Below are 23,118 nucleotides of genomic sequence, written 5' to 3' on the forward strand. Positions count from 1 at the left end.
TTCATTTGATGTTTCAGGGTTGTGCTGAAGCAGCAGGCTATTGCAGTGCTACACACTTGGATCTTGTACTTGTCAAACTAGAACAAACAGCTAAGGATGATAAAAAAAATTCTGGACTTCTTAGCTTTATTATGGTACATTATCTTTCTGGTTATTTATATGCTGTATTATTTTTCAACTGTAATTCCTGAAAAATAGTTTCCCAAAATTATCAATATTGAACTTGTTTACAAATATTATCAATATTGAACTTGTTTACAAATATTATCAATATTGAACTTGTTTACAAATATTATCAATATTGAACTTGTTTACAAATATTATCAATATTGAACTTGTTTACAAATATTATCAATATTATCAATATTGAACTTGTTTACAAATATTATCAATATTATCAATATTGAACTTGTTTACAAATATTATCAATATTGAACTTGTTTACAAATATTATCAATATTGAACTTGTTTACAAATATTATCAATATTGAACTTGTTTACAAATATTATCAATATTGAACTTGTTTACAAATATTATCAATATTGAACTTGTTTACAAATATTATCAATATTGAACTTGTTTACAAATATTATCAATGCTTTCAATTTTATGAATTTTCAATTAAAAAATTGCATGTTTTACAAATTAATCTTTTGGTCCCAAACAATATGCTATTAATTTAAACATCTTTTTTATGAACTTTCAATTTCATGAACTATTTTTCACATCTGTACAGGTTTGTAAAAACAAGTGTCAGTTTTATTACTTTTTTTTTGTACTTTAGAAGTTAGTTCACGTTTCTTCCATGAAAGTAGAAAAAAAAATAAATGTGGGGGAAATTCAATTCATTAACAAATTATTTTTTATTACAAATTAATGTGTAATTTCTATTATGTTAATCTGAAATGTTTTTATTGAATATAATGAATAAATTAAAAGTTACAGTTAGACCCATTTATAATGAAGTAAAAAAAAAACAGTGACAATTCATAATACCCATACCAGTGTGATGAGCATAGATAAGCAATGCAAAATTCACAAGAAATAAACTGTTATATGTAAAAATTCATAGTATCTGTGTTCCTTACAAGCGAGTCCCACTGTATTTTGATAACTCCATTACATTGATCTAAATGAGGCATATGTTTTCATTCAAAAATACTTTATATGTATACATGTAGTGCCTATGTCTTATGTTCCAATTTTTTTTCCTTCGGCACATGGCTAGGATTTCAAATCTGATCCTGATCATGAGAAACTCAAGGCTACCATAATACTTTGTTATGGTCATGTCACACAGCATGGACCCTCATATATCTTGTCAACAAGAATCGAAACTCCTATATTGAGAAGTGTTTCTAACTTTTACATATCTTCCAGAGTAAGTGGTTATGGCAGTAGTAGTATGTAGAAAAACATCTAATTTGATGCTTGAAAATGGTTTATCACCAAATGATTTAGCTTGCTGTTTAAGAATATCCCAGTTACATTGCAACCATAGTTAATAACTAGGGCTAGGATTTTTATGACCTAAAAATTGCCTTGAAAATGCTCAATAGAAAATGCATTTATGCCTTGAAAAAAAAAATTAAAACTATGCTCTATAAAACAAGAAAAATTACCTAAAAATTTTCCTCTTCTATTTCTGGTAAAATTAATTTCAGTGAAATGATGTATGAATGGGGAATAATAATGCAATTGAAACTCTCAAACCATCAGTTGTTGCTTGAAACAAAATTATTTAATTTATTAACTGTCAAATGCACGGGGCTGAATGATTCTTATAGGCCTCTCATAGAATCAATAACACAGCTTTTTTTAAAAATATTTTAGTTCTTTTACCAAATTGAAAGTTTTCCTAAAAACATATCCCATGCTTGGAAAAAAAGACTAAATTTATCCAGGAACTCTTAATGCTAAAATGGGAGTATTTATATATATATATAGTCAAACTTACTCAAGGCAAACTAGCTCAATAGAATTTTCGCTTAAAATAAGTTGAATATTTTGACCTTGGAAGTATTAAATTTGCAGTTTTGTTGCTTAATGCAAAATTCATTCAGTACGAAATATTTTCTGTATTTTTTTTTACTTTTTCAAACAAAGTTTGACTGCATTTCATCTTGGTTTTTCTGTATTGATGTGGTGATACATACAGGGAAAACTGAATTGTTGCTTTGAAATTCAAAGACAGATAGCAGCACTTCTTGATTATATAACTTAAATGATAAATCAATTTAATGACGTGTGTTATTCTTGAGGGGGAAAATAATAGTGGAAGGAAATAAACTGGAGGGATCACCAGAAAACCCAGAGGAAGACTAGCATGCAGCAGGTCTACTTCATATGATTCTGTCTAATGCTTTAAGAAAGGAGAAGAAATTGGTATCGTCTCTAGGACGAATGTACAATGTTCTAGGCACTAAGATCTTCCATTTTTATCTTGAGGTTCTATAAGTCGTTCAGTAAAACATGGGGTGTCAAGGAAAAAGGAATTTCTCATTGAAAATGCAGAAATATGCTAAATAATGCCTTAAAATCATTAAAATAGACTTTATCACATAAAAATAGTGAAATGTGCGAAAAAAATTAAATATGTAAAGTCATAGAAATCCTAGCCCTATTTATAGCTTTTCTCTTTTTTTTCTTTAGTAGGGTGTTGTAAAAGTGGTTATGTTAAGAGTATATGTAGTAGATCCCACTTAATATGTCGTCATTGGAACTATACAGTATAAATGTATTGAGTTGGAAAGCATCTTATGTATCAACTTTATAATAGGGATCCGCCATGCTTTTTAATAAATTTGTGGAAGCCTTTCATAAACAAGGTTTATATTTTAATTACAACTGGATGCTTCTTTTACCGTTTTATTTTAGGATCCACTTGTCAAGGAAACAATGCTAGAAACCATAAAATTGATAGCAGAAGCCGTTCATCCAAGCAAAATGAATGATGGTTTTATTTTCCGATCACGAAACGAACTACTGAATCTGACAAAAAATATACTGAAAAATGAAACATCCAGCTCTGTCACAAGTCCCATTCGACCACTGGCTCTTCATGCTGCTGCTAATTTAGTGTATCCTTCAGATTAAACCAAAAGTGTTTTTTTTAAAGCATCAGCTTAAGTATCATTTTTTAAAAATTTATTAGAAATGAACATGTCAACTACACTTTTCCTTGACTTATCTTTCTTTTTGAAATAAAGTGCACTCGAGCCAGCCTTAAATGAAGATGAGAAACAGAATTTGATTCATGTTTCAGTTGGTAGTGTGTATTCTCTTCCAAGAGAAATATTTTGTCAGAGGTCCAAAGATGATGATTCCACATCAAGCAGCACAGACTCTTCTGTCAATTTAGATAAGTTCCTGTTTTTAGCTATGGATGCCCTGAATTTGCTCTTGGAGAATATGTTACTGAAAGAAAGAAACCACACTAATCTGCAGATGATGTTTCAGGTATACTATTGTTCATACTCAATGAAAGTAACAGTCATTTCTTTGATCGCCTGAGCCATCATTTTGTTATCAGTAGGTCTTTTGTTCGAGAAATCAAGATTTTTTAATTTCAAATATGTAATTCACAGGTAACATTTCTATTGGTATTTAAGATCTACTTACTTCTAATTACATTCGATCACATTCTTAATGCACGATTATAAATATTATTCTTGCACTTCATCAAATCTTAATTGTTTATTTGATATTTATAAAAAAAACTTGTATATGCATATTCTGAATTTTTATCAGTACTTATTTTAACAATTATATGCATGCATGCAATACTTTTTTTCTTTTCAATAGACATTATTCAAATGGATGAGTTCTAAACATGATGTTGAACGAGAAAGGTGCATGAATTCTATCCTCCATTTACTACAAGCTTATACAACGGCTATTAGGAGTCAGGTAAGCAATGTATAACTTGAGAAACCTATGCGTTAAATGTACAGGGTGCATAGGTAACAGCGTGTATGGTATTTTACTGGCGAACTAATGATCTTAGAGGCATACTTCCAATTAGAAAAAGTATCAAAATAACTTGTAGCATTCAGATGCCTCATTCATGTTGCAAGGAGGTGTATAGTTATTGAATTAAAAACATCAACTTTTTTTATACCATTTCAGTGTGCTCCAAAACCCAATTAGAAAATTTTTGCACTGTCTCTCTTCATGCCAACTGAAAATAATTACGCATTTGTAAGTGTAATATTCACTGAATATTTAAATTTGAAAAATAGAGGAAAGTTGGGGAAAAAACAGTGTTAAATACTGGTATGCTATTTTACCCGCATTCAATGCTATTTTTTTTTTCAATTTTCCTCCATTTTTTAATTCAAATTTCTCAGTGATTATTGTATTTAGAAACGTAGAATTTTTTTAGTTGGCATGAGACAGGATAACAACTTTTTAATTGGATGTTTGGGCATACAGGGACTATATAAAAAGTTTTTTTTATTTTTATTTTAATAATTATAGAACCCTTTGCAAAATGAATGACATAACTGAATACCACATGTTATTTGGATACTTTTTCTAACTGGAACTATGTCTCTAGGATGAACGGTTCATCAGCAAAATACCATATGCCTTGTTACTTATGCACCCTGTATATATATAATTTGTCTGTGTTCTAACTGTATGCAATATAAAACAATTTTTTATTAGTTCAATTTTTTTATACTTAAATTTTACAGCTAATCACAAATTATAAACAGTTCTTTAGAATATGCATCTACTTTTTTAGGGCTATTCTCCTTTTGCATCATTAGGATACATTCTGGGAGTCTTAGTTCCTCGATGCACAGATCCGCAAGTAACTGTTCGACACTTGGCATTTGATTCTATTGAAGCTGCTTTTTCTATTGCTTTAAGGGGTAATTGTGTATTTTATAACTTATTTATATAACTTATAATTTTTTGCATAATTATAGCTCATCTGTTACATTTTTTTTTCATTTTGATAACCCTTCTCCTATGTATTGTACAATGGACGTTTGTTTCATTTGCTATTGCATTCAAATTATTTGAGGATATTGTCGATGAGATGTGTGATAAATAGTTTTTAAATAAATTTCAATTTTTTTTTCTCTTTTGAAGATACCTTTCAGTACCTTGATTATGCACTGTATGATTTTTTTACATGGGTGGCTAATTAAGTCTCTTGGCTGAAAGTTAATAAGCAAACCATTGATCTTACAGGCATACATTTACAATTCGAAAAAGTATCCAAACAAATATGTAGACCTGAGATATATCATGCATATTGTAAGGGGCATGTATTGTTGTTAAAATAAAAAATAATAATTTGATCACCCAATCTGAAAAAAAACCCAATTAAAAATGTTGTTGCCCTGTCTCCTGAGCCTTAAAAAAATTTAAGTATAATATTCATTGAGATACTTGAATTTTAAAAATTGCTGAGAAGAAGGACAAGCATATTGAGCTTCTCCGTTAGTTTATGCAGTTCTTTCACTCACTTTCAACAATTTTTGAGTTCTAATATCTCACAGCGAATATTGCACTTCGAAACGTAGATTTCTTTCATTGGCCTCAGGAGAAACAGGACAAACAACTTTCTATTTAGGTTTTTTAAGACAGGATGACCAAATAAAAAGTTGATTTTTATTCTATTTCAATAAATATATAACCCTCACCATATGAATGATGTATCTCAGATCTGTACTCTATTTGGATATTTTTTTTACACTGAAAGTATGCCTCTAGGATCAATGGTTCACCAGCAATTTGTGAGCAAGAGAATGAGTAATTACCCTGTCTATACATTCTCTATAAACTCAATTATGTGTAGCTTAAAAGTGGGTTATATAGGATGATTCTTATAAAACCAGCCTAATGAATTTGCTATTAATTATACAGGTTATGTATGTAAATGCTCACAATTAGGACAATAAACAGATACCAGAACCTAAGCCCCCAAAAAATAAAATTGTGAGCCACACAATATATATACCTTATATATGCTTATAACTGCTGAATATACAATCCTCCGTGCATGATCCTTGAATCCCATGCATGCAGGACATTCCCTCCCCCACAATGTTTTCTTTGTATAGGCTTCTCTGTAATAAATGAGAAACACTTGCTATACTTGACAGCATTATACTCTACAATCATTGCATGGGCAGGAAAATTTGTGAAATGCTTGGGTACCCCTTGAAATGTATCAGAGGCTTGTGTAGCTCCTATGATATTGCAGATACAAAGGCCACAACAGACAAAATGTCCAATGAGGTGGCTGAAAAAAAATGCTCATAAAAAAATATGGATGTCGAATATGTATCTAAACTATGTCAAAAATGCGGCAAGCCAATAAGAGTAATAAAAAGCCAATAATTATGATAAAATATAAATATACTGCCCATAAAAAATTATGGTTATCTCATCTTAGTGTGGATTTATCCCAAAATACAAATGCCACAACATGCAAAATGCCCAGTTAAGTGGCTGAAAGTAAGGTGCCCATGACAAATATATATATTTCTAAAATGCACAGAGCAAAACCAAATTAAAAATGGGATGGGAACCGCTAGTACAGTGGTTCCCAACTTTTTTTCCTTCCTGCACCCTAGAGCAATGTGACTTACCACCTTGTACCTCCCTTGGATACTACCTTTTTATCTGTTAGAAAATTCATGTTTTTTTTCCCCTGTAATTGATTGCATTAATTATCCAATAATTAATTTCTATGAGTTATTTTACTCATTGTTTAATCTCTTTTTGGCTATGGCTACTATTTGATTTTAGCTTCATTTTTTTTTTAAATGATTCATTGAAACGAAACTGAAAAAACACTGTTTTCTAATTATTTCTTGAGATTTGGAAAAAAAATTCATTGAATAGTTTTTCACTTAGATTCCAGCCACAAAAACTATAAATTAGTGTTTCTTTGACACTCAACTCAATTTTTTTATATTTTTTCTGAGTCGTGTGTTCACGACAGTATCAAATCTAAGCTCAACATGCTAATAGCCCCAGATACCAATGTAAAGAAACCACAAAATAGTTTAGATAAATAATACTATTTTTTTCAACCGAAATGGAAAACAAGGGCAATTCCTAATCCAAAAAAAGAAAAAAAAGATTAACAATGCAAAATTTGCATGCTATGAGCAGAAGTCAGAAGATGAGGCGTCAAAATATTGGTATCATTCATACTTTTTTAGGAATTAAAAAATTCAATTTTTATCGTAATTTTAATTTTTCTGAATAATCAGTCAACATGTTGTAATCCCCCCCCCCCCACATTTCGCACCCCTCCCGGTTAGGAACGACTTTGCTAGTATATAATAAAACTCATGATTGAAGCCACCTTATCATTGTTTAGTTTTCATTCATTTATAGACCAGAAAATGCCATTATATGTAACAAGCTTCTCAATTTATTTCTCCAGCTACAGTAAATCCTGATGATCAGAACAGTTTCTCTGTGAGTTATTTGAAGCAACAAATACTTTCAGATGATCCAGCATCACTATTTACTGTCACAAAAGACCTGGGGAAAGTATGTACTTATTTTGAAATTTATGTTAAAGTCACACTAAATATTATTTCAAATATGATAAATATATTTTCTATTATTTGTGATTGAGCAATTCATGTATTCAAAGTAATTTGGTAATCACCAAGAAAAGTGTAAGAATGATATAGCTAGTGGATTACCAGACATCCATTTTTTGACAATCCTGTCCATATCCATAATGGGCTTTTAATTGTCTGGTACAGCCACAGTCTGAACCAATCTGGAGTTATCATAATTTCCTGCATATAATCCATAGGGGCGTATGATTTGCAGATGTTAATTTTGCCACTTTGAGGGAAAAAAATGTTATCGTGTAGTCTGCATGTGAAAACATCATTCACATCAATAATGAAATCTTATGGAATGGAATACGCTATTGGTCATATTTTGTAAGAACAACTGTGATTTTTCTACTTTTTTTTTATATGCAGGAAAATATGTTTGTCAGAATTGTTTTAAAACTGCTGCATATTTTGATTAGTAATTACAGTTTTTACAATATTTTAATAGAAAACTTTTCTTAAGTTTTGTAGTTCTATATTAAACTTTATTTTTTTCTAGATAATTTCAGAAAAGCTTCCCGTTGAGCAAACTTCATTTTTCTTGAAGTCGCTAATTTTTGGTTTATGTGATCCACATACAATGAGTTCTTCAGGGACATCAGTTATACTTAACACAGTTATCAGGCTCAGAGGAAAAGAAATCGGTCATGAGGTAAAAGATACATTATACAGTTCTGTGTCCAGAAAGTTGCTAAATTTTTTCTTTTAATTATTATATGTGTGAGAAAATTGTTTAGATGTTTTATTCCTATTAATTTTTTGTGCATGCTCAAGAATTAAACGGTCCAAGTTTGTTTCATTACAATGTGTCATTACTTTTTAGCATTGCATAAAACAATTTCAAAAAGATTAAATGTATACCAATATAGTGAAACCTCTTGGCCAATCTTTCTTTACAGCTACTTGATTCACAATGATTATTTGCTTGAAAGTCAGAAATTATTTTTTACTCTACTAATTTTCTTTCTTTAGCAGCCATTATCTATTGTACTTTTTTTTCTAAAATTTAATGTAATTTGCATCATGAATGACTTTTACAAATGAGAAAAGCAATCAAATTTATTTTCTTTTATTTGTTGAATGATTTAGGTCGGTGTAATTTTTGAAACCATAAGAAGTCAGTTACTTCATGTGCAATGTCAACATACTCGTAAAGGAGCTCTACATAGTATACAAACACTGGCTTCATATCACTCTATTCCTGTTTTGTCTTCACTACTGAATTCAAATCTTCCATTTGATCTGTAAGTATATTTTGTTTTTATATTTTTTTTACTGGATCCTGCTTAATAGGTTTTTCCTTTGAAAAAGTCTAAATTTTAATCATGCTCTTATTCACCTTTTTGATACATCACTCATGTTGTAGTTTTCCAGGTAGATTTATTTTTATTTTGTAGCCCAATATTTTATCAATTTGAATTTCTATTCACCTATTGTGGTATATATTATTTTATTGTAGTATTTTTTACCCTAAAATGGTATTTATTTCAAAATTTACTCTAGTGCCTTTGTGTTAATGAATAGCATATGCCGTCATTATTGTAGCATAAATAATCAAGTTGAAAAATAAGATGACGAGTATCCCGTACAGTTCATATTTAATTTATTTTTCTTCATTCAGAAATACGATAGATATATGGAAAACCATAGTTCGAGATAGTGCCTTGGCAAGTTTTGTAACGGACCACTGCATAGAAATTCTGTCGGAAAGTGTGATATCTTCTCCACCTGACCCACATGGAAGAAATTATTCTCCAGTTGCTGCTGCCAGACCTCTTTCTGTAAGTTTTTCTTTTCCTTCATTATTTATGCAAAATTAATAGAAACCAAATTGATAAATAAGAAAATAAAAATTGTATATTCATATGTAAATATGCTGCAAAGGAAATTTTGCATTAATAAAAGTCACGTTACTTGTAGATCTGCGACATGTAGAGAGCTAAGTAGAATTTGAGAGCTTTGTGGCATATAAGATATTTAAATTGCTGAGTTTCATTCTTTTTTCTTTCAGTATTTCTATCAAATTGGGTTATGATAAAATGCACTGAAAACAAATGTTTAAAAAGTTTGTGTCTGTAGCGTAAATAGTCATTTCTTATGTGATTTGGTGTGCTGACACACAAATTTAATCAGGAAAAAGGCTGGATTGGCTAAGATTTCCTCTAAAATTATAAATTTAATAAACATACATTACTTATAATACAATATATTGAAATACAGCATAAGTACAGTTGGCGCTTGATATAACAACCCCCTTGTGGTCCCATCAAAAATGGACGTTATATTGGGAGAGTCATTATATCGAAAGGAAAACGTGTGATAGTCGTTATATGAAAATGTTTGGGAATTATCCTACCAGTCATTGTAATTGAGTGGTTGCTATAACTTGAGGTCATTATAACGAGCATCAACTGTAAAACTATACAGGAAACAACACAAATATATAGAAACTTCACCAATGTATAGAAACGCAACATTAATATACATGAAAACATGACGTTAATACACAAAAGCATGTCATTTATACACAGAAACACATTAATATACATAAAAAAAATTTATTTTTATTTTTATTATTATTATTTTTTATTTAATAATAACGTGATCCTCACGTATTCCCAAGGGATCAGCATGATCCGTCCAGGGAATTTGTTAGTGTTAGTAAACATCCATGCCCGAACCGGGATTCGAACCCGACTTGCACAGTGAGAAGCTAGTTCCCTAACCACTCGACTGCCAGGCGGCATTCGAGTAACAAGTATTTCAGCATAATACTGTAATTCATTTTTTGGTGTCTAACACATACTTCGTTTCGCATTGTGCTTATACTGGACATAAGGAGCATCACTCAATTTTCCAACAGTAGCCAGCCAGCATCAAAGCTGCCCATTTTCCCTGGTAACTTTGTTTATATGGTCCTTGCCACTTTTTCACCTAAGTGATAACTGTCATAAAGCACTTTTTAACTGTCAACATGGTGATATCTCAAAAAGAGAGCCAATGAAACTTTTTCATAGTGATATTTATTTTCAGTAGGTCAAAACCATTCAGAAATGTGTATTTTCATGTCTGACAGAATTTTATTGTTGTCCAGTGTTATAAATAAATAATTTGTTGAGTTTGCTGATATATTGATATACTAAATCCCACAATCCAAATTAATATTTTTCTTGTAGGCTGTGTGTGCACTTCGAGAAATTTTCAAAGTAGCTGATATGAGTACTTGCAGTAAACAAAAATTTGATAGGATATTTTCTGTACTGATATTAGTCTGTGGACAATATGTGGGAGCACAGCCTCCTATCATATTTGAAGACAAGCCAAGCGCATCATCAAAAAGGCAAATTGCTTTGATACCCGTGAGGTATATGTTGTTTTTGATTATAACTACTTTTTCTGACTTTTCATACTAATGCTTTGCTGATTATTTTTGTACAAATTTTTTCAGCACTAAAGATGTTTGATCTTTCCTTCCAGATGTGGGATTGAGACTTTGAAGAATTTCTTGATTTGTGCTCAGAAAGATGCTGTTGTATCTACTCTGGCTGAAACCGGTGATTGGGCGATGATGGAAGACATTGATAGATACCCATATGCAGTATCAGCACTTGGAAAGTAAGATGGCTAATGCGTCTTTAGAAAATTTTGTGCAGAAGTTATTATGAATTTTTTTGTCTATTATATAAACAAATTATTGACAGGAAAAAAACCTTTGTCATTTTCCAAATGTTGCTGAAAATAGCAGGGCTGTCTTAAGAGCATCATGAAGGGATTTTTCTGAGGGCCTGACCATTCAAATTCTCAAAAATTTCAATCAGATCTCATATTTGTGTGGCCCCTTTTCTTTTAAAGTTATAAGACGGCACTGGAAGAGAGATTCGGAAAAGTGTTTTTCATTAATCAAAGTGTAGAATACTTCAAACATGGTCGTGATCATGGTTCACTCCTACATTATAACTTAGCTGCAATGGAATATATAAAAATAGTTTTTATTAATTCAGTAATATAGTGGGGAACATGATGGTAAACATTTAATTCTGTAGTTTGGCTGCAAGTAGAAAATGTGTGGAAAATCATTAAACTTATTTTCAAGTAAACTGAAATACTGAAATCAATGATTTATTGATTTCAGTTTACTTGAATTATTGAAATTTTTGAATCTCAACTTTGTGTTCATGAAAATGTGGGAATGGTAGTGTAAATATAGGTCATGCTGTCTGGGGGGGGGGGGGGTCACACAGAGACAGTGTGACAGGAAGTGTATAGAAGAAGCTCATATACTCACAACAGTTGAGGTTTGTCTTTTGCAAAAGATGGGCAGCAGCTTTTATCTGCTCCTCACTAGTTTAAATAAATTCTCAATCTTCATGTTATAGAATTGCTGCTGAGTCTTAGTGTCATTATTTTAATTAAAATACTACATACATTAAATACCACATGTATTTTTCAGCAGTTTTTAACACTTTGTGAATAGTATGCTGTGAAATGAATTTATCTTCGATTCCCACCCATTTTTAGCACATCATAGAGCACTGATATATTTCATTGATAAAATACTTTATGAATATTAATTTTTTTCTTCATGATTACAAATTTTTATAGCTATGTACCATGTTTCAATTTGGTGGCTATGCTTTTGTTTCTGCATTTTTATGCAGATATTATATACACTGAAGAGCCAAAAAAATGGATGCAACCTGCCTAATATCGTGTAGGGCCCCCGCGAGCCCGTAGAAATGCCTTAAGATGGCGGGGCATGGACTCGACTAATATCTGAAGTAGTGCTGGAGGTAATTGACACCATGAATCCTGCAGGGCTGTCCATAAATCCGTAGGAGTAAGAGGGGGTGAAGATCTCTTCTGAACATCACGTTACAAGGCATCCCAGATATGTTCAATAATGTTCATATCTGGGGATTTAGGTGACCAGCGGAAGTATCTAAAGTCAGAAGAGTGTTCCTGGTGCCACTTTGTAGCAATTCTGGACGTGTGGGGTGTTGCTTTGTCCTGCTGAAATTGTCCAAGTCCGTCGGAATGCACAATGGACATGAATGGGTGCAGGTGATCAGACAGGATGCTTACGTACCTGTCACCTGTCAGAGTCGTATCTAGACGTATTAGGGGTACCATATCAAGCCAACTGCACACGCCCCATACCATCACAGAGCCTCCACCAGCTTGAGCAGTCCCCTGTTGACATGTAGGGTCCATGGATTCATGAGGTTGTCTCCATACCTGTACACGTCCATCAGCTCGAAGCAATTGGAACCGAGACTCGTCAGACCATGCAACGTGTTTCCAGTCCTCAACAGTCCAATGTCAGTGTTGTCGGGCCCAGTCGAGGCATAAAGCTTTGTGTCATGCAGTCATCAAGGGTGCACGAGTGGGCCTTCGGCTCCGAAAGCCCATATCGATGATGTTTCGTTGAATTGTTCGCACGCTGACACTTGTTGATGGCCCAGCATTGAAATCTGCAGCAATTTGCGGAAGGGTTGCACGTCTGTCACGTTTAACGATTCTCATTAGTCGTCGTTCGTCCCGTTCTTGCATGATCTTTTTCCGGCTGCAGCGATGTCGTAGATTTAATTTTTTACCGGATTCCCGATATTCACAGTACACTCGTGAAATGGTTGTACGTGAGAAAATCCAAATTTCATCACTACCTCAGAGATGCTATGTCCCATCTCTTGTGCGCCAACTATAACACCACGTTCAAACTCACTTAAATATTGATAACCTGTCATTGTAGCAGTAGTAACCGATCTAACAACTACGCCAGACACTTGTTATGTTATATAGGCATTGCCGATCGCAGTGCCGTACTCTGATTGGTTCCATATCTCTTTATTTGCATACGCATGCCTGTACCAGTTTTTTTGGCTCTTCAGTTTATATGAAATTTTTTTAATCCACAAGTAAAAATATTTTCAGCATGCATATGTATTTGATTTTATCAAAATTGCCTTTGGTATTTCAGGTTCTGTTTTTGCATATTTTTCAAATATTGTATCTAAGGGGTAAAATCTATTAATTTTTTACAGGGTGATGTGTGCATATTGTGCAGAGTATATCCCAAGAATTGTTGCCTGCCTTAATCCTGTACTCAATAGCCCATTGGATGTTCAACGTGTTGTCACTGTTGCTTTGTTTGTAGAATTTCTAAGTCATTGTTATAATGGCCAAAAAATGCTAGTGGAGCCTCTTATCAATAATTTGCTTGGACGTCTTGTGGACTCATCTCGTATTGTGCGAAGGTTAAGTGTCCAAGGTTTGGGCTCAATAGGAAAACTTGAAAAGGAGCAGGTATTTCATGACATCTTGTGCTTTAAGATTCAATGTTTCGTTCATAAATAACCACCATAATTTACTGTGGTGAAACCTCAGTTTTTATGGTTTCAAAGTGAATTTTTTTTTTCTGCGGCCAATTCAAAGCTGCACTTTTTCCCCTGAACTATTTTTTATTCTTCCATGACTTTCGACAAGCTCTTTTGCAGTAGTGACACATACAAGAAAATGTGTTAGTGGTCTACACTTATTACCTTCTTGAATGCTCAGTTATACTCTGCAATGACGAAAGTGATGTAATAATAAGTTATTTCTTATTTCAAAACCTATTTTCCTAGCGATATCGAGCCACTGTAAATATGTGCTGATCAATGGCTTTTCCTAAAAAAAAATCACATATTAGTTCATGCCTCATGATTAAGTATGTAATTGGAACCTTTTAACAGCTCAGTTATTTTTTTATAGGGACAGCGTTATTCAGCAACAGTTCTTTCTGCCATGATGACTGGAATGGATGACAAGGATGATCCACAGTGTGATGTAACACTAGAGGCAATGAATGGTCTGTCTTCCCTATTACCATGTGTTGCGGAGTCTGATGTTCATAGCGCACTGATCAACATTATGTTGCGAGTGAAGCAGATGTTTGAAAAGGTTGGTCTAACTATTAATTTTATTTGTCTCTTGCATTACCAGAAAATTACATTTTGAATAAAAATTCTGATTGGGTTTAACCAAAACTAAATTGTTTGCTCAAACTTATGGCCTTATTTTTGAAGCTCTAAGATTTTATTTCAAGAGAAAGAAGGCACAGTAATAGCGACAAATTCTCTCTTTCTCATAAAATATTTTTTTGCTATTTTATCTGCTGTTTGAAACAGGTTTATACAAATTAGATAGGAGAGTGGTTTCGACCTTAAGAGACAACTCAGCTATGCAACTTTTTTGTGAAGGATAAAAAAATTGTAGTGATGTCATTCATTTGGGATCATCATAAGGATTCATCCTCAAATTACAAAACTTCCATATTACAATTTTTATCAATTATAATCTAGTTCAGGGATTCCAAAATTTTTAAGTTTGTGGCATTCCTATCCAGTCTCATGGAGATTCAGCAGCACTTAATTGTCATGCCACATTGATTGAAAATCGCATTTCTGGTAGTAACTTCCACTAGAATTTTACCCCCTAACAACATCAAGGCACACTAGGGTTCTGTGATGCAGTTTTTGGGCATCACTGATCTGGGTATAAAGCTTTATCGTCCTTATCAAATTGTGTAAAATATTGATTGTGCACCAAAGGAAAAAGAAAACTTTGTTTTCTATTTATCATGATTATAACTAAGTTTTAGTTGTCTTAAACATTTCAGTGTCATGATTAATATTAATAGGACAAACCTGCTGTTAGAGCAGCTGCTTTCACTTTGTTTGGAAATTTGTCTTGTTTTGGGAGCGGTCCATCAAAAGAACCATTTGTGGAACAAATCCATAGTAACCTGGTTTCATTATTTCTGCATCTTAATGATGAAGACAAGCAAGTTATAAAGGTATAGTAGCTGTTTTATATATGTGTTGTGGTAAATGTGATAAATCAGGTATTATGCATACTTACCAATCGTCCTGGTAAGTTTGATAAATCGATCACTTTTACAGAGGAATATGCATAATACCCAAGTATCATTGATAAATTTTATAAATACTTGAAATTTATCACCTTTATCTGTGATTATGCTCAATACCCTAGTGTAATTGGTGAATTTCATAAGTATGAAAAAATTCCAAATCAGAAAATTGTCTAGGAAAAGTAGTAAGTACTAGTATGTAAAGTGTCCAGGAGTTGCCCCCTCCGATATAATGATAACTAGAGCCCGGATTATACGCAAATGCATATGTGCATATGCATTTGCATATTTTGGCCTTTTTTAGCATTAATGCATATAAATGCATAAAATCAAAGAATTTTCATAATAAATGCATATTTTTGAAGGCTTATTTAAGCGTAATCAGTTTTTTTTATAATTTTTCAAATAAATATTGTTATTAATACAGTAAAATTTCTCTTTTGCTTTCACCGGCGGGACAAAAAAATTTGTTCGTAAAAGAGGGGTGACTGTTGATCAGGGGTTTGAAATGCATACTTCTATTATACAAGGGGAAAATATTACTTGGCAGTAAAAGAAGGGTGACCGTATCTTCAGGGGGGGGGGGGTGACTATTTTTATAGCATCATTTTTTTCTGCCGCAGGTGGAATTTCGTAAAGTAACAGAAATGTTCATATTTTCCAAACATCAGCAGGTGGAATTTCGTGAATTAATAGAAATGTTCATATTTTCCAAACATCAAGTGTTCTATTTTTAAGGCTATTTCTAGAGATATATCAATTAGAGATAGAGTCTAATTGTTAGTAGTGTAATAATTTAGAATTCTTTTGTTACTGTTATTTAGCTACTGAGCAGCTACAACAAACTAGAAATTAAAAGTGCATAAATAAAAAATATGTAGTTTTGAATATGTGGGGATATCTTTTGTAAATGAATAAGCACTAAGAAATAGAAAATATTCATTTTGAAAGCATATCTGCTTTTTTTGCATGGTGATTTTTTTAAATGCATATTTGATAATTTTTAACTTTTTCATGAATTTTTAGTGCATATTTTTGGTGTTTAAGTGCATATTTTTGGTTTTTAAGTGCATATTTTGGCGTTTTTAAGTGCATATTTTGGCATTTTTAAGAGTATATTTTGGCATTTTTAAGTGCATATTTTGGCATTTTTAAGTGCATATTTTGGCATTTTTAAGTGCATATTTTGGCATTTTTAAGTGCATATTTTGGCATTTTTAAGTGCATATTTGCGTATTTTTAAAGCATATTTCTCCCCTTTTTTAGTGTATATAATCCGGGCTCTAATGATAACATTTTATGATCCAAACCCAGTATAACAATACAGTACATATGAGCATTATCATATAGTACGATTTATAATATTTACCAACGACACAACGCTTGGATATTACGCATAATTGCCAGTAAAAGTGATTATTTTAGGGAAATTTATCAAACTTAAGAAATGCTTGGTAAGTATATATAATGACCCAATTCATCGTATTTACCATCACATATACATTATGAAAAGCCAAGACTTTTTTTTCAACCAAATCAAATCATTTATTTTAAAAGAAAGAAATAGATTATTACCTCAAACTTTTGTTTCACACTAGTGTTAAAATAAGGTCTGAATCTGTTTTGGTTTTATAATAGGCCTGTAAACTTGCTTTAAAGTCTCTGGGACCATTTTTGGAATCCAAGGATATGAACAGCATGTTCCAAAAGAATTTCATAGATGATGGCCATTTACATTATGGTGAAGTCATCAACGGCATAACTAAGATCATGGTGAGCATGTGTAATTATCGCAAATAATAATCACAATCTTAGGTAATTGAGGAGTTTATTTTCAAAAAGGGAAAATTTAAATTTTTTTAAAGAATTATTTTTCAACTGTTTCTGAATCTTTAAGATGAGTTCTGTTGGATTACGCTACAAAGTTTTTCCTACAGGAATGTTTTTGGTAGAAATCACAATGTAAAGTTGGTCATTTCTTCCAAAAAAAGGCGACATATCCACCTCATTCATGCATTTTGGTATTTTTCATTCAAACGAGAACATAACAAAGCGATTGTCTTACTCGTGTTAACAGATTATTTTCCAAAGTAGCACATTTTCAGAAGCATTTTTGAATGATCATGTTTCTTATGTTACTCATGAAAGTAGGTGAAACCTTCTGGATTCAACAGGTGCTCGTGAATCCAATTTGACTTAATTGGCTTCAATTTTAATCAAAAGGTAACATTTCCAATTTCTTTTTAAAACAGAACCTTTCCCAAAGTGGGTGCTGTAGCCTGGTCGATAAGATACTCACCTAAAGTACCAAAGGATGCTTAGAGGTGTCGCGAGTTTGATACCCGGTTCGTCCTTGTCAGAAAACTTTCCTGACACAGGGGTACAACAAAAAACGACGACTTGACCGCAGCAAAACATTGCTACCGCAGGGAGCCCCCCATCGAGGGGTTACCGCACCAACCTCTCGATGAGTATAAAAAACAAGCCTGCCATTCGGAATTGGCAATAAATTGTAGGTCCCAGTCTAATTAGCCCTCGTGTGCAAAAAATAACTGTGGTGCGACAAAAATTATCAAATGATGATCAATGACCTTTCCCAAATTTAAAAGTATATATACAGATAACTCCCCTGAAAATATTGATCAAGAAACATACCGTATTTTAACATGTATGAGGATCTCCTTTCTACTAAAAATCGAGTCCTAAAAATAGGAGGGGTTGTATTCCTTATACATGGATAGTCATATAGATATATTTTCAACTTTTTTCCAAATTTCAAGCCCAAAAAAAGTTTTTTTTCTTCACACATTAAAATAGTGTATTTAAATATTATTCCACCACTTCCATATGCTACCTGTTGGGCTATTTTCCACATTTGTAAAGCAGTCCAATTATGGAGGAATACTTTTTTTTTAAACTGCTACTGCAAATTTAGTGATTGTGGATATGTTCTCTGTTGAAAATAAGCTCCTCCACACACACACACACACACACACACACACATTAATCCTAGAGATGAAAATTATATGTATCAATAGTTTATGTCAACCTATATTAATATAAAAACTGATTTCTTAACAATGTGTTGTGGCATCAAAGTTATTTTACATGCTTTCAATTTATTAGATCATTGATTGCAAAGACAGAATATCATTTCATGCAACAACCTGTGTATCGTATCTGAAAAGCCCATTTCCACGTATTCAATGTAATGCAGCTACGTTCCTTGGTAAGCAATTGTACAACTTGTCGTGCCAAGTATTTTTATTATTAAAACTTAAAATCAATTTTCTTTTTTTTCTTCAATTTATGATGTAAAGCTATTTTCAAGGGGAGAAGAAAAATAAATTTCTCAAATATAGAATATGCTGAAATATAGCTGTAAAAAATGTTGTATTAAACCTACTTGCCTCTATATAATTTAGAAGAGGAAAATCGACCCTTGTGAAACTAGTTTTTGTCTGCAGATTTAACTCAGCTCATTTATTCAATATAATTATTACTGTGCAAAAGAATTGAACCCCATTTTTATATTATTTTGAAGGATATTTGCTGGGAAATCTGCCCGCTGACCAGCATAACCTGATATCAAAAGAAAGAATCTGTGCAGGTAAAATTTTGTTTTTCTTACTTTTCACGTTCAATGAACAGATTTCCATACATTTTCATGATTCTTTTAAAACTGTATCATGTTCCATCTCAGTATCCTCTTTGCTCCAGATGTTCACATTATGTGTATATTGGAACTTTGATTAACAAGCAATTCACATAATGAGCAAAAATTTTAAACAGTTTTTGATTTGATTAACAAGCAAGGATTCACATTACCAGCAAAAATTTTGCGCTTTGTTTATTTTCACATTATTACAACTGCGCTGATGATTTTTTTGCTTTTGTTCACACATGTGCTGGGAAATTGTGGGTAATATTCTCTCCTACTCTTTGGGCAGCATGCCTAACCAAAGAAAAGTGTGAGCTGATCGCATTATTCAATGTGACTTTGAGTAGTGGCTAGCTCATAAGAAAGGGCCACCTTTCCTGAAGAGATTGTGTCTTCGGGGAAGACCATAAGACTAGAGGTGCATGAGTCTGACATTTAAGAAATAGTAAAGGAGCATGGTCATATCCTCAGATGAACTGATGGATCTCCATTGCTTGCAAGAGCTTATGCATGGGATCTCGTCTGAGGAAGAGTAAGAGAGAAATAAGGAGTCCCCTCACTACAAATTGTATTAAGAGATGGGAATCTGTGCAAAACTTTCTAGAAGAGAATCACCCCAAATAAAGCTGTAGTAGTACAAGCAATAAGTGTGATTTCCCATTTCCAGAAAACCCAAAAAAAGAGGTAAAAGGAAGTGTCAAAGTTAGAGTTCCTTTTAAGTTACACAAAAAGAATGAGTTTACAGACAGTCATCGTGAACAGTAGTTTTACTCTCTCTCTCTCTCTGGTCGTTTAGAGTATGATAATTTGTAAGCATTATCATATTGTACGTTTATTTATGACATTATTTCTTAAATTCTATAGTATTCCTTATACTGTTATTGTGTTGCAATTATTGCATGAATGACATTTTTATTAGTCATTTCCATATGAATGAATTACAAAAGTTTTCATTATTTCCTATGAGGAAGTTTGATTCAAATAACGAGCAATTCGGATATAATTTGGCTTAATTTGTTCTGGCATGTTGCCAGAACAAATTAAGCTGGTTAACCAAGGTTCCACTGTATCTTCATTTTTAATGGTTTTAATGATTCTTAAAAAAAATTTGAGAATCAATCTTTTTCAAGTTAAGACCTGTGGTACACGTGTGTGTACCTGACTAAACTGGTCCTAGTAAAGATTTTGACCCAAATTAATCAAATAAAAAACTTTGTTTTTAAGGGACATTTTGACATGCAATAAACACACAATGTAACAATCAAAGAATTTTTTTTTAAATAGGTGGTTTTGGCTCAGGTTTGAAGAGGTTTTTATAATTAGATTCTTGAATTTTTGTCCGAATTTTTTTTTGACGCCCTCTCTTTCAAAGAATGTGACACATTTAATTTTTTTTTTTGAGTTTGAAAAGGACTTGGCAGCTCCAGTCAGCAATCAATTTGGTCATTGAATCAACAAATTAAGAACCAATAGCATTAAGCAAATGGATCCATAGAAAATTAATGTTAATGGAGGTGCCTGTTTTTTTTTTTTTTTTTTGATACTATGTTCCTGATACTATTAAAATTTTTCTGGACCATGAATACAGGCTAACATGGCATCATGAGCATGATATTTTAAGAATTCGGAAAATTAATTGAGAATTAAATAACCTATAATCTGCTTCTCTGGTTATTCTTGATAAATGAGATTCGTTTTAAAATAACTTCCTTCAGAAATTAGATTGAATACAGTGCAACCTCGATAACTCGACTGCCACGGTAACTTGACATTTATTATTTCCATGGTTGGCGCCACTAATAAATTCAATAGAGAAATAACTTCCCTAACTCATGATGATGACCACACCCTGATTAAGTCAACTATATTTATCAATGATTTATACTGTAAAATTACAACTCATTCTCAGAAATCGCCCATGTGCTGATTAGTTTAACAAATTTTATAACATTACTCTCTCTTGTGTGTTTCAAGGGTTCTATGTTACATTGCTTCTACTGTTTGTTTGTTGATTGATATGTGTTGAAGATTCCCCACACTGTTGGGTAGGGTTACTTCCAGTTATTCCTCTGTTTTGAACCCGAAAACAACCCATAGACTATGAAAGCCCCAAATAGATGAGAATGTTTTCTGTTCGGAAATTTTTGAGTGAGTGATGGTTGTTTTAAGTGAGAGGAGAGGAGTTATTTAGGACAGGCACTGATTATTCACAAATAATATCCCTTCTGGCCATCAAAATATGCTTTTTCCACTTAATTTGTGATCATTCTCAAAACAAAAAATTTTCATAGAAAATTTCACATTAAAACCTTAATAGAATAGTTTTATGAATTCGTAGGTGATAGAGTACAGAATTGTTGTTCAACAATATACAGTCAAAACTCGTTTTTACGAACCCATACAAATCAGAGAAATAGTAAAATTGAAAGTTCGTAAATGGGAAAGATGTTTAAAGGAATAGTATGGCCCATATTTTTATGGGCATCTTTTTCTCAGCCACCTCGTTGGGCATTTTGCCTGTTGTGGCGTTGTATTTGTATTTGTTGTTTGGGACCAGATTAGTTCATAAAAACTTGTAGTTCGTAAACTGAAGGTTTCTAAAATTGAGTGCAACTGTACAGACACATAATACACACAGAAACATATTTTTTAAAAATTGTTAAAGGTCAAATGAAATAAAACCTCGTTAACTTGACTTCCGCTTAAATCAAGATGTTTTTCTATCCGTTTGGTGTGTCCAGTTATCAAGGCTCCACTGTATAAACATTTTTAAACTGAAAATTGGAAGTGTTTTATTTATCCTAAGCAAAATATTTTGAGAAAAATTTTAAAATTAGATTCCATTAATTTGGAATTTTGAATTACTATTTTTTTCTCTGCAGCTATTGTGTCACTACTGAAAGACCAGAATGCAGATGTAAGGATTAGTGCAGCGGAAGCATTGAGTTTATTGCACAGTTATTGAAGACATGAGCTGAAAGCAAGAAGAAAGGTTATTTTTAATGATCCAAAATGTTGCCATAATTTTTGCTGTGTACAAATGTGTTTGTCACATGCGTCAGATATTTCTCATGAATGTGTGTTATATTGAAATATGGTATATTTGTAAAGATAAAAATGTAATTTATATGAGAGGAAGTTTTTGAACTGTGATAGTGTATTTTCATGAATATTAGCAGATACTGTTGTTAAATGCTTAACTCATTCGTACTAAGTGTTGAGCAACTTTTCGCTGTTGGCAAATGGTTTGGTGTAAAATGTGTATTATAAAATTATGTACAATTTTGTTATGTGAAAAGCTGAGAAAAATTGGAGAGTACTTAAATGTCACAATATTCAAAAATAAAAGTATTTTATTGATTTTTTTGAATGCATAAGCACAAGATATATTTTATTCCGTTTAGGTTTTTGCAGCAATTTGGTTTCCAAATTGAGAAAATGCGCTTTAAGATACATGAACATTCATATGCTAGTCACATATTGTTTAACCTCATCATTGATCACATAATTTGCTGTATTCCACCTTTTTTTTTTTTTTTAATATGCTGTATGAAAGCATGTGAAAATTCCGTCTTGAGAGCTTTATCACTTAACATTTGATGGCTGTTATTTTGTGTAAGTTTTTATAATCAAAAATTTTCTTATCACATAGAGATGTTTCTTTCATTGAGCTGTAGAATATATATATGTCTTTTAATTTATGCCTTTTATTCTTGTTTTTATATGTACAATTTGTTGTTGGACTTGAGGGGGAAATCATTAAAGTTAATAGAATTTTATTGAGCGTCATTTGTTGTGTGTAACATGATTTGTTAAATTTTATCTTCCGACAGTTAAAAACATGGAATCTTTTAATACAGTGGAACTTCTGTATTTGTTTTGTGAGTGTACTTGTAATGCAAATCCCTTGTGTATTGAATCAAACTTCCCAATAGGAAGTAAT

General features: G+C 32.2%; 1 protein-coding gene across 2 annotated transcripts in view; it reads left to right on the top strand.

Moving 5' to 3' along the window:
• The window catches only part of c11.1 (maestro heat like repeat family protein c11.1), a 45,112-nt gene extending 22,158 nt beyond the window's left edge, over positions 1-22,954 (top strand). For both annotated transcript variants that reach the window (XM_089240785.1, XM_089240786.1), the window contains 19 exons: positions 18-134; positions 1,230-1,382; positions 2,879-3,081; positions 3,211-3,460; positions 3,806-3,910; positions 4,749-4,878; positions 7,416-7,525; positions 8,105-8,257; positions 8,695-8,849; positions 9,227-9,386; positions 10,782-10,969; positions 11,083-11,220; positions 13,647-13,908; positions 14,356-14,544; positions 15,284-15,439; positions 17,153-17,287; positions 18,641-18,743; positions 19,059-19,124; positions 22,058-22,954. In XM_089240785.1, coding sequence (XP_089096911.1) covers positions 18-134; positions 1,230-1,382; positions 2,879-3,081; positions 3,211-3,460; positions 3,806-3,910; positions 4,749-4,878; positions 7,416-7,525; positions 8,105-8,257; positions 8,695-8,849; positions 9,227-9,386; positions 10,782-10,969; positions 11,083-11,220; positions 13,647-13,908; positions 14,356-14,544; positions 15,284-15,439; positions 17,153-17,287; positions 18,641-18,743; positions 19,059-19,124; positions 22,058-22,140 — 2,856 coding nt within the window. In that variant the 3' untranslated portion in view covers positions 22,141-22,954. The remainder of the gene's footprint in view (positions 1-17; positions 135-1,229; positions 1,383-2,878; positions 3,082-3,210; positions 3,461-3,805; positions 3,911-4,748; positions 4,879-7,415; positions 7,526-8,104; positions 8,258-8,694; positions 8,850-9,226; positions 9,387-10,781; positions 10,970-11,082; positions 11,221-13,646; positions 13,909-14,355; positions 14,545-15,283; positions 15,440-17,152; positions 17,288-18,640; positions 18,744-19,058; positions 19,125-22,057) is intronic.
• Positions 22,955-23,118: the final 164 nt, after the last annotated feature.

This window comes from Pholcus phalangioides, unplaced genomic scaffold (assembly GCF_987345545.1).
Source record: "Pholcus phalangioides strain wild (caught in Gottingen) unplaced genomic scaffold, Ppha-v1.0 ptg000013l_1, whole genome shotgun sequence".
Taxonomy (NCBI): domain Eukaryota; kingdom Metazoa; phylum Arthropoda; class Arachnida; order Araneae; family Pholcidae; genus Pholcus; species Pholcus phalangioides.